Genomic DNA, 13127 nt, shown 5'->3' on the forward strand with positions numbered 1-13127 from the left:
ACATGCACAAATATACATAATAAGTATAATTTCGTTGGCCTGGTAATGATAATATTTTCAGTATGCAAAAAAACATAAATTCCGCTTGATTTACTCATTAAGAGTACCAACATTAGGAACGATCGATAAACAGACAAAAGAGGTTAGAAAGGTAAACAGAAGCATTTTATTCGAAAGAAGAAACGGTATTCGTTTCTAAAATGCAAGAATTGCCAACGTAATTTCTAGTGGTAACGATGAAACAACATTTGTATTAAAACATGCAAAGGCAAGAAAGTCTCGCTGTTCCCACTTTGCACACACACTGCCTATAATTAATCGAGAAAATTGTGTCACGAATAGTGGCGATTATATAACATACGGAAGCAGAAACGTGAGAATGACCGTCCAAAGGACGCAGCCGATCATCAATCATAACATCGGCACGGCTGTTGGGACGGTACGATTACAGGAGGTTCGAATATCAGCAGGTATGATCGAGGTGACACAACGTATACTGTTGTAGACATACGCACACGCGACTTTCCTACGATTAGAATCAAGCGTGATGCGTGGCACATCGATGAATATCGTCGATTTATGTGGTTATGTCCGACAAGTGACTAGAATACTTTGTCTAAACAGTCCTCCGTAGGTGAAACGCATTTGAAGCAATTTCAGGTTATCCCGTTGGATTTAAGTACTAACTAACCTATTTCTATCAAAACAAATTCGGATTATTCTTACAAGGTAAATCACAATCGTTATATGATACTAATGTACGAAATTAAGGTGTGTATATTCGTTTCAAAATTGTTTCCATATTTGAGGAAAACATTTTTGAAAAATTATTGAGATAGTTTTTTATTTTGTATATTCTTTTTTATTCATATGCAAATGACACTTTTTGCAAGTACAAATATTCGTGAAACTAAGGTAATCAATCTTCATTCGTGCAACGACAGGAACGAACTAACCATATCGAATAGAAAGTTCGTTCACTGGTTAGCGATTGTTGACGCGATTACCTGACCACGAGTCAGCAGAATTCTAAACTCCAAGGAGGTGCGCTTGGCAACACACCACGTGTCGCATACCAAGAGTTACATCTATTTCCGTCTTTTAGGTATCACCGCTTTCCCCACTTGCGACAGCTGGTTGTACGTATCATTAGGCAGCGACGCTGCGTGAAGCGTTCCGAACAGCATGATTGAACCGCAACCATACACAGTCCCTTCATCCCCTCGTTACGAAGCGTACGCAAAGACGAACAGTGATAGTCGGACGTGGCGTACGTACACTTATCGTGCTTCGAGGTTGAAACGAAGCCGGCACAATTCGACACTTATATACACATAGTAGTATAGCAAGGGTATAAATAGCGAGTACCACACGCAAGGACATGTACACTCCATGAGAAGAACAGAGTTAACCGAAGAAAGTGTGCCACATCTTCATTGTAGAGTGCGTGCAAACCGGTATACTCGGTTTTGATGAAGTAACAACAGCAAAAACAATACGTGGGTTAATAGTCGCATAGTAACGTCGAAAGCTCGAACACGTTTGCTGATACACTAATTCGAATTTCCCGCTGTGCAAAACGCCAATCGTTGAGCACCGCGGTCATAACTGCATACCCGCCAATCGTTCGTGATGCTGCACACGAGGACCCTCGCCGTCGCTGCAGCATCGCCTCTCTTCGTCGAAAGTGTCTTGTCATCTCGGTTGTTTCGTGTGTCTAGCAGCCATGTTGTGGCCACGCGTTCTATTGGTGACCGTGCCCTTAACCGTGGCCAAATATCGCGCGAGGTTATGCTACAGAATTACCAGAAGATACGCGAAAAATACAAATGTAAGTATTAGCACTGGCTGCAGCCATCTTAGCTAGGCATCCTTCTCACTTCCGTCACTTTTCAACGTTCTATCTCAGTCGTGCTTGTGCGTGTTCTGCCGCGCCGTTTGTCCGAAAACTACGCATGCGCGGTCATGAGTGCTTCGATATTTTGAATCGATGGGCCTACGCAAGACCTTGATAGTCGTCTATCCGTACGGAAATCAGGATTAATATGCTAATGAGAATTCCCCGTTCAGGAAGCATTTGATTTATATTTAATCTGAAAAGAAAGTTAAATACTTATATCGTGTCTCTTAAGAACGTGTACACAACAATATTTACACATCTGTTGCGTGAAATAGCAACAATGCAATCGTATATCAATTGCCTTTGGCAACTTTCCAAAATCTTTCGTATGATGCATTGTTAGATCTGTTAAGAGTTCTTTTAACCGTGAATAATTATCTTGATTTATTTACTTCGACAAGATACTTGTTGCAAAGTATTTAATGACACGATTAATATTGAATTATGTTATAAAGGTTACCTCAATTAAATATCGTTTGGTCTATCGATATTTTACTTGACAAAATAATCGAAGGAAAATTTATATAACAGAATATATATCTAGAGGTAATTAGTAAAAGAACACAGGAGAGACGACGAATGGACGGGCAGAAAAATCTAGGACGGTGAAAAGCATCTCGTATCAGGCATCTGTGGAATAAAACGAGAGCACGGACTTATCATGAATCAAAGTGGAGAAATAATCCCGTGCGTTACCCTGCTATTTAGCTAAAAAGCCCTCGTACAAGGCCGCGCGTGTAGAATCACGTGCACATAAATCGTATTGTTTTCGTATTCATCTTGATATGTCTATCTGATTGTGAGGTAGCTTGCAACATTAAACAGGAAAAGTAGCTAGGGTCTGTTTTTAGATTATGCCGTGTGTGATGATGCAAATGATAAAGGAAGTAGAAATATTAAACATAGTATTAAGTATCATAATATTAAATTTTTAATGCGTTTACTTTTGACTAGTTTTACGCTAATTATTTTAAACTAACATATTTTTATTATGAAAAATATATACGTGCGAAAAATCTTAATATTTAATTTTCTATGAAAGCAATTCTGTCTTATGTGAAATTTTTTATTAACCTTGGGGGTTATGTAAGAAAGCGGACACGTCATCTATGGACTATAACATTGACACTGATCAAGTATCTATATTGTAAATAATGTTTCATACCCTTACTGTACAAGTTGATATACTTATTCATAGGAAATGTAGGTTGCACCGTTATTTATATTATCAAAATTCAATATTTCCAAATTATTTGATACTAACAGAATTTTAATATTTATTTAATGTTAATTTGTATATTTATTTTTGTTTATTATTAAATTATAATATAAACACTTTAATTTATTAATTATTATTTAATTAATTTTATAAAGGATGTATAATAGTTACATTAGTGAATATTTTTCAAACAATAGAACTACTAATATTTTTATATTCAACTCTAGTTGAATATTTTAGTAACAAACTGTGGAACATTTTGCATGTTATTTACAGCTGTACAAAATCTTGCATAATTGAATATAAAATAGTTGAAGATTACAAAAATTTGTATAAACTAAAATTGGATACCAAGTGCTATAAGGAGTGCTAAAGAGCTATAATACATAGGGTATATATTTTCTAGGAATTAGAAACCTTTCAGAGCTTTGAAAATTACTTTTATTTTTCCATTTTTTCCCTTTTATTAATAAAATTTCTTTATATTAATATACTTTATATAAATATATTTTTTAATAAAATTTTGCACTAGTATTTGATATTTTTAATATTTTACAAGAACAAATTTTTTTAACAAATTTTATTCTATATACAATAAACAAATAAGCATTTTATAGAAAATCCATATCTAAACTATATTTGGCATAATGTATGATATGTGATGTAATATATAATACATAGTATAATAAATATATGCTATACTATATACATGTATATTATAATTCATATAATTTAATATATAAAAATACAAAAGAAAAATCGTATTCTATATTGATTCTTGTTTTATGTATTTAATATTGTGAACAAAATCATTCAATAAAGAAATCAAAATTTTTCGTAGTTCTTTCTTTTTCATGAAAGTAAACAAAAATATTTTTATTTATAACAATAATCAACAAGATTAATGTCTGAAAAATCCAATATCTTACAAATTTTTTTTTAAATTTTTATAATAAAAATATCAAACTCTTTTCAATTCAAAATAATTCAACAATTTTTTTATTTGAAAATTGTAAAACATTTTGTAATTATTTTTTAAACAATGTAAAATATACATGAAATCTTTTTTAATTATTCATAGAACAAAATTAATGGAACGATTAAAAATTAGAATAAAAAGCTTCGTTAAATGTTAACAGTAATAAAATCATAATTGCAAATAAATTATATAAATAAATTCGATATTTATAAAACAGTATAATCGTGTAAACTTTTATCGTCACTTATGGTTATATATTCTAATTATATATTTTAATTGTTAATCTTTAAAAAATGTTCATATTTATTAAGATTATGTCAAAAATATTTTCAAATTTATTAAAATTATCAAAATATCAAGTTGTTAAATGAAAAAATTTTTAATTTATCAAAATTGTATCTAAAATTATTTCCAAATTTATCAGAATCGTGTCTGAAATTATATTCAAATTTATCAAAATTATATCGATAATTCTTTTCAAATTTACTAAAATTATCAAGATATCATATTTTTTGGTTTTAATTTTTAAATATATTAAAATTATATTTAAGATTATTTACACATTTATCGCACCTATATCCAAAATTTCTTTCAAATTTGTCATACTTATAATCATAATTATAATATATACTATACTATATACTATAATTATAATATATACTAGTTTAACGTGTATAACAATTAAATCTATATGTATAAATGTTTATTACGCATAAAATTAATTACTGAAATTTCTTCTCCAGCCAAGAAACTTCCGCAAGACGTAAGCATAAAAGGAGTGTTTGCCTGCAACGAGTTGGACTTGAAAGAAGTGCAAGTATATGGATTCGACTATGATTACACGTTAGCTTGTTACAAGCCATCGATGGATTACCTGCTGTATAACCTCGGACGTGATATGCTCATTCAAAAATACAAGGTAAATACAAATGCACGCGTAACATGGACTAAATGAATTTTCCAGGTTTTTCAGTTAATGCAAAGAAATTCCTCGTATATACGTCACTGGAGAAACGGCTGACAAACTTTCAACCTCGTCGAGACTAATTCAAGCTAGCGAACGAAACTTCCTAACTCATTTCTGCTGGCGAATTCGGTTCGTCAGCAGCGTTTTCTCGAAAATCAAGCGACAATTACAGCCGAACGAGAATTTCAATTGAAACTTGACGCAAACTCGTTTAATCGGCTGTACAGTACCCCGGGGGAATCGGCAACCTCGAGTACAAGAAGGATTTCGCTGTTCGTGGCCTCCATTACGACATCGAAAAGGGTCTGTTGCTGAAACTCGACAGCTTCTTGCAAATTCAATTTGGCACCGTTTACCGCGGTTTACATCCAGTCCCCGACGACGAGGTTCTTAGGCTCTATAAAAACCGGATAATACCTATCGCTTATGTAGAAGCGCCTCATAAACATTCTCATGTAAGGATACTCAAGTAAACTCAATAATTAACTAGAACGGTGTTCCTGGCCGAAATTATTGTATTGTTAAAACTAAAAGGGAGAATTGCCTATTGTTTTGTTATTGGATATGGATAGGAACTATTAAAAATTATTTAAGATAAAGAAACAGTGAGAAATATGAAAAAAGAAGTTTACAGTATATATTATAATTATTTGAAAAAAAGCATAAAATTCATACAAGCTTTGCTACGTCTAAACTAATGATCTATAGCTGTCAATAATTTAATAACTATTGTGTACTTTTATACATTTGTATATTTTATATTTGTTTTATGTATATGATAAAAGCACTTATATTTTTATAAGTGTATTATATATTCTAAATCATACTGTCACGAAGTTTCTTACACTATACTAATACGATGAAATATATATTATGTGTATATAAAATATCTGGTAACTTGTTGGTACAAAAACCAAATTTTTTTCATTTCGAATTTTGTTTTCGGTAAAAGTAAGCTAGAAAATTCATGGAATGCGCGTTTTTCTATTCAAATCTTAAGTCTACGAATTTTATTGTAGATTGTATATCACCATATTTGAATTATAATATATACTAGTTTAACGTGTATAACAATTAAATCTATATGTATAAATGTTTATTACGCATAAAATTAATTACTGAAATTTCTTCTCCAGCCAAGAAACTTCCGCAAGACGTAAGCATAAAAGGAGTGTTTGCCTGCAACGAGTTGGACTTGAAAGAAGTGCAAGTATATGGATTCGACTATGATTACACGTTAGCTTGTTACAAGCCATCGATGGATTACCTGCTGTATAACCTCGGACGTGATATGCTCATTCAAAAATACAAGGTAAATACAAATGCACGCGTAACATGGACTAAATGAATTTTCCAGGTTTTTCAGTTAATGCAAAGAAATTCCTCGTATATACGTCACTGGAGAAACGGCTGACAAACTTTCAACCTCGTCGAGACTAATTCAAGCTAGCGAACGAAACTTCCTAACTCATTTCTGCTGGCGAATTCGGTTCGTCAGCAGCGTTTTCTCGAAAATCAAGCGACAATTACAGCCGAACGAGAATTTCAATTGAAACTTGACGCAAACTCGTTTAATCGGCTGTACAGTACCCCGGGGGAATCGGCAACCTCGAGTACAAGAAGGATTTCGCTGTTCGTGGCCTCCATTACGACATCGAAAAGGGTCTGTTGCTGAAACTCGACAGCTTCTTGCAAATTCAATTTGGCACCGTTTACCGCGGTTTACATCCAGTCCCCGACGACGAGGTTCTTAGGCTCTATAAAAACCGGATAATACCTATCGCTTATGTAGAAGCGCCTCATAAACATTCTCATGTAAGGATACTCAAGTAAACTCAATAATTAACTAGAACGGTGTTCCTGGCCGAAATTATTGTATTGTTAAAACTAAAAGGGAGAATTGCCTATTGTTTTGTTATTGGATATGGATAGGAACTATTAAAAATTATTTAAGATAAAGAAACAGTGAGAAATATGAAAAAAGAAGTTTACAGTATATATTATAATTATTTGAAAAAAAGCATAAAATTCATACAAGCTTTGCTACGTCTAAACTAATGATCTATAGCTGTCAATAATTTAATAACTATTGTGTACTTTTATACATTTGTATATTTTATATTTGTTTTATGTATATGATAAAAGCACTTATATTTTTATAAGTGTATTATATATTCTAAATCATACTGTCACGAAGTTTCTTACACTATACTAATACGATGAAATATATATTATGTGTATATAAAATATCTGGTAACTTGTTGGTACAAAAACCAAATTTTTTTCATTTCGAATTTTGTTTTCGGTAAAAGTAAGCTAGAAAATTCATGGAATGCGCGTTTTTCTATTCAAATCTTAAGTCTACGAATTTTATTGTAGATTGTATATCACCATATTTGTAAATATTTCTATTATGTTTATATTTATATTAAGGAAATCGAATAGAATCACACAAAAGTGTTTTGAAATATTCCTTTTCGACTTATTTTTAGATATATAATTACTTCTTGCCATCTTGTATCATTATTTACCAGACACTCTGTAAATAAATATTGATTGTTGATAAAGTAAATTAATATTAATGTAAACATCTTATTTATTTATGATAGACTTTTCTCACTTTTTCTTAATATACTATTAGAATGTTTTCTATTTTTCATTAAATTTTTATATTATTTTTATTTATAAACTGAAAAATATAACAGTTTAAATAATACTTTTGGTGGCACTCCCCTATATCACAAAGGGTTATAACAACTAGCTAAAAAATAATTCTAAGATGTTATAAGATTAGACAATTCTATTTTATTTTGATTCTAATATTCTTTAAATACAAAATCACTGAAAGATGTGATTATCTAAAAGTGATAATAGATTGAACGGAAGCATGTATTTATACATATCAGTGGAACTGGATTTTCTCATCCTTTCTTGCATCCTTGATTATATACAAAACAGTGAATGTATGTTAAAGTATTTCAAAAGAATAGTATAAAAATATAAACTAATCATAACATTTAACAACAGGAAAAAAATGCACGAATACTTCAGTTCTTTGTAATTGTTATAGCATATGCACATACGTGTAGTCTCAATTGCAAATTTCCAATCAAATTTTGTGAATGTCAAAACTTGCAACATTTAAATGTCCTTTGTTTGTTTGCATGCATCAACTTTTGTGTTTTTCATGACGGATTTTACCAACGTTAAATATAGAAAGTGAGTATTAAGTCTTATGTCATTGTAAAGTATACTGATTTTTCATGTAAAAAAAAAAAATTTAATGTTTTAGGAAGCACTGCACAGAACGAAAATGGTTCAGTTGGCTGATTTATTTTCGGTACCAGAAATGGGTCTTTTGTGTAACGTCACGGAATACTTTCTTAGAAATCATATCGACTATCATCCTGAAATACTCTTTAGAGATGTAAAGGTAAAATTACTAAAATATACCAAGAATATAAAAGAGTATAAAAGTTAATTATATTTTTTATGTAGAACTCTGTAAAAAATTGTCATCCTGTAATGCATCAAATGGTAGTACAAAATGTGTCTGAATATTTAGAACAAAATAAGGATTTAAAAAGATTTTTTAATCGACTTAAGGAAGCTAATAAAAATATGTTTCTAGTAACTAATAGTCCTTTCCATTTTGTGTAAGTAATAAATATAATAAATGACGCTAAAATGCTTATATAATTGATAAATTATGATATTATTATTTATAGTGATATTGGAATGAAATTTTTGGTTGGTGATGATTGGAAAGATTATTTCGATGTAGTAATTGTGCAAGCGAGAAAGCCAAAATTTTTCACTGAAGAAACTCGACCTCTTAGAATATATGACGAAGTTAACAAAACACAACTATGGGATCGAGTTACCAAACTTGAAAAAGGAGTCATATATCTTGAAGTAAGTTTATTTTGGAATTATTTCTACTTATTTATGATCAATATTAACATCAAACAATCATAAAACAATAGGGCACAGTCAAACAATTGCAAGATATGACTGGATGGCAAGGACATCAAGTATTATATTTTGGAGATCATCCTTATAGCGATTTAGCGGATGTAACCTTAGAGCACGGTTGGCGAACTGGAGCTATAATAAAGGAATTAACGGTAAATAGTTTAATTATACATAATATTATCTTAAACGTGAATCTGAACTAAGAGTAAATGAAAAAACAAATCTTGAATCAATTTTATAACAAGTGAATGTTATTGAAAATATTGATTTTACACATTTTAAATTTATTATTTTCAAAAATTAATCAATTGATAGAATATTTTTATGCATTACAGCATGAAATTGCAACATTAAATAACCCAAAATTCAAAGAAAATGCAAATTGGTTACAAATGCTAACAGGATTGATTGAAGAACATCAAGATTTTGAAGGACCAGATGTGCATACAATACTCGATGAATGGATTAAGGAAAGAGATGGATTAAGAAATGAGATAAAACGAGTATTTAATAAACAATTTGGCTCTGTGTTTAGAACATATCATAACCCTACATATTTTTCGAGAAGACTTTTTAGATTTGCTGATATTTATATGAGCTCAATCACAAATCTATTAGAATACTCAACGAGTCACACTTTTTATCCAAGAAGAGGTGTAATGCCACATGAATATACAAGTTATTTTGTGTAATATATAATTCTTATATTTAGATTTATAATTAGAGATATCCAGTGCTTTTGAACGTGACAAAACCTAATGGATCAAAAATCACAAGTATTTCCATTGAAATCTCTAAAAAAAAGTAAAAATATTAAAAATTAGATAGTTAAGAATTAGATAGTTAAATTTGCGTTTCATGTAAATAAAAAGAGAATGTTAGACTGTTTAGTGCATTAAAATTATGTGATACTTTGTGCAGAAGTATTTGATATATATAAATTACATATGCATCATTTTTTAGATTAATTAATTAATTTCTGCAAAAGTTTTATTCCACATATTTATCAAAAATGAATCAATATCATATATATGTAGCATTGTATGTAGAGAAATTATTTAGAATACATATCCAAAACATTTTGACAACAGATATAAAAGATTAGATGAATTAAAAAAAAGGAAACAAAAATTTTAATAGTATTATAGAGCAAAGAATGAAATAACTTATATAAAACAAAAATGTACTACTTATTTAGAATTGAAAACTATTCTATTTGATATATTTTTTCCTTTATGGTAAATGGATACAAGTTTACATAATTTATTCAGGTACAAAATTTGTTACACTAAATGCTAAAAATAATGTTCATAACTAAAACGCATATATATTTATCATAAATTTTATAAGACAAATATATGAAAATTATTTTACGATATTGTTATAACAAAGTACAATTTACGCTGAGCAGGATACAAAAGTTAAAATTAATAGGATTATATCTAATAACTGTGATTCTAGTTTGAAATGAATATCAAAGACAAGGTGTTTTTTTTATATTTACTATCTAAAATATTTACATTGCTATTATATATTGGGTAGTCTTCCAAGTCCTTAAATAAAAATCACTTTATAGTGCTTATAATTATCAAATAATGTTTAATAAAAAAGTGTATTATGTAATATAAACAACGTCAATTATAATTTTGAAATCTTGCAAAAAAAACAGAGAAAAATAACCACAAGAAATGATTCTTTAAATTCTAAATTATAATATGTAATCTAGTAAACCTAAGACACTATTGTTACGCCCACGGGACGTTGGCATCCTCGCGCCCATTAACCATCTTAGAATGAGAAACGTCACGAATCCGATTCTCACAGAGAAGTGTTACGTCCACGGGATGTCAGTATCCCCCGCGCCCACCAACCACCCTTGATTAAAAAACATTACGTTTGCCGAACGAAATGCGGACCCGGTTCCTACGGGCGATAACGCCGGTCCACCCTTATCACACCCTTGGTATGCGGAGTCCGGGCATTATCGGAACACCCACCAAGGGCATCGTGAATATATAGATTGATCCACGGACGAAGCAGGCAGTTGCTCTCAAATCATTCAGTTGTAAAATTGTCAATAGGTCGTTAAGTTGTTAAGTCATCGTGTTCGTTAAGTTATTAAGTCGTTCAGTCACTAAGTTGTTAAACCACAGTGATTTCTGTACCTTAAGCAAGAATAAATCACCATTGTCTAAAGAAAAACCTGAAAAGTGAGAATATAAAAAAATCATATACATAGTAGTCCCATTTTTAATATTAGAATTTTAGTATACGCAAAAAGTATATATACATCGAATTAAATTAGACAATATCAAAATTCTTAATGTACGAATAAAAAAGATTCTACTTAACATCTTTCTTATCAAAGTAGTACAGTAATTAGTTTTAAAATGTTTTGTTTCCTCTAGATATAAATGTGTTCAAATGTACGTAAATAATTATAATAGTCAATAAAATTAAATTTAGACAATATTATTGTTTTTTCAGTGTTTTAATTTTCTTACTAATCTTTCCTACTAACTTGATTATAATTTGATTTTTAATATACACGTTTAATAACCACCCTTTTAACTTATCTAAAATAAATAAAATAATTTAGATACATCAATATATTAACTCAATACATTAAATCATTTTGTTTTATATCAATCATTATATAATTTTACTAATTTATTTTTTTTAAATATTTTTAATAGTATTTATAATTTAAAATAAATACCGAAGGAAATTAACGAGAAGTATAAAATAATGCAATATTATATGAGCATTATTATATAACTGTTTTATATAGAAAATTATAAGAAATTAATGTCTAAAAAAAAATTCATTTATAATTATTATCCTTATTACAGCAAGAATTGTAAATAAAACTTATAGAAAGTTATATTTTCAATCTAAGAATAATATTTCACATATTTGAAATGTAAAATTAGAAACAATACTAACATTTTAGAAAAACAAGTGAATTTTTATAATTTATCAAATACTTTGTAACAGAAAAGATAATCCTAAATATTGATTTAAATAATAATATAAATAAATTATAAATGTTTTATGGCATAAATTAATTGTAATTATACAATAATATTCGTAATATTGGGTTTGATAACAGTGAAAATCCATTATTCAGTAACTAAATTAATAAATTCTAGGGAAGAATTACTACTTAAAAGAAAATTTAAGTACAAATATATCAGTACATATTGAAAACTTTATAGAATACATTAAATATTTAAGAGCATTTTATATAAAAATTTATATAAGTGTATTTTATATAAAAATACTCTTAAATATTACATACAAATGATACAAATATGTTTGTATAAACTATTCAAATATATTTAAACAAATATTAGAGATACAGTATTTACATAAGTTCTCTCACACTCATGCGAATACAACACACGCACAGCACTGTCCTACATATGTTTATCAACATCGAATACAGTCACTTCATAGTATATCTCTGTAATCTATACCTGAAGTGCATCTGTACACAATGACTATATTACCGAAAATGATTTTAATAGTTACTCCGTCTAATCATCGCATAATTTTAAGCTAAACTCAATAATCCACAGCCCGCCGCTGTAAAATTTAAGTGGCACTTTCGCCACCATATATCCTATAGTTTCATTAAAATGCTAATTCAACCACGACTTTCGTATATCAATGATAAGAAATTTACATGTACAGAATATTCACATTACTGAAAACTGATTATACGTTCAGTCTGCATTATTTATGTTGTTTATTACTTGTTCAGTAAGTCAAAACTCAAAATTATTATAATCAGAATATTATAAATTATTATAAATAAAATATTAAATTATGTGCTTGTGTTATTTACATTACGTATACGTTAAATTTCAATAACAAATTACCAACTGAGAAATGATAGTAAGAGTAATTTGCGTGTGACTTTGACAACAATTTAATCTTTAATTATATCTTATGATTCATTTTAATTTATTATTGGTCATTTTTCTTGACTTACTGATTGATTACTAATTTTTTGCGTACAGTCTTCTGATTACATGCAGATGCATGACGTATAACGATAAGTATTTACTTTAGCAAGTTTGCT

General features: G+C 29.3%; 1 protein-coding gene across 3 annotated transcripts; it reads left to right on the forward strand.

Moving 5' to 3' along the window:
- The first annotated feature begins 333 nt into the window (after positions 1-333).
- Nt5c (5' nucleotidase C) lies at positions 334-9732 on the forward strand. 3 transcript variants are annotated; one of them, XM_017903547.1, is made up of 10 exons: positions 334-729; positions 1106-1831; positions 4842-5017; positions 5293-5520; positions 8282-8284; positions 8358-8498; positions 8564-8721; positions 8794-8980; positions 9052-9192; positions 9376-9732. In XM_017903547.1, exons 2-10 carry the CDS (start codon positions 1633-1635, stop codon positions 9730-9732), a joined length of 1590 nt encoding a protein of 529 aa, XP_017759036.1. In that variant the 5' UTR covers positions 334-729; positions 1106-1632. The 3 variants fall into 3 exon arrangements, with proteins under 3 accessions (XP_017759036.1, XP_017759035.1, XP_017759037.1); XM_017903546.1 differs by lacking the exon at positions 334-729 and having other exon boundaries at positions 998-1831; XM_017903548.1 differs by lacking the exons at positions 334-729; positions 1106-1831; positions 4842-5017; positions 5293-5520 and adding exons at positions 6208-6377; positions 6653-6880.
- The last annotated feature ends 3395 nt before the right edge of the window (positions 9733-13127 follow it).

This window comes from Eufriesea mexicana, unplaced genomic scaffold, assembly GCF_001483705.2.
Source record: "Eufriesea mexicana isolate 0111107269 unplaced genomic scaffold, ASM148370v2 scaffold2387, whole genome shotgun sequence".
NCBI classification, from domain to species: Eukaryota; Metazoa; Arthropoda; class Insecta; order Hymenoptera; family Apidae; genus Eufriesea; species Eufriesea mexicana.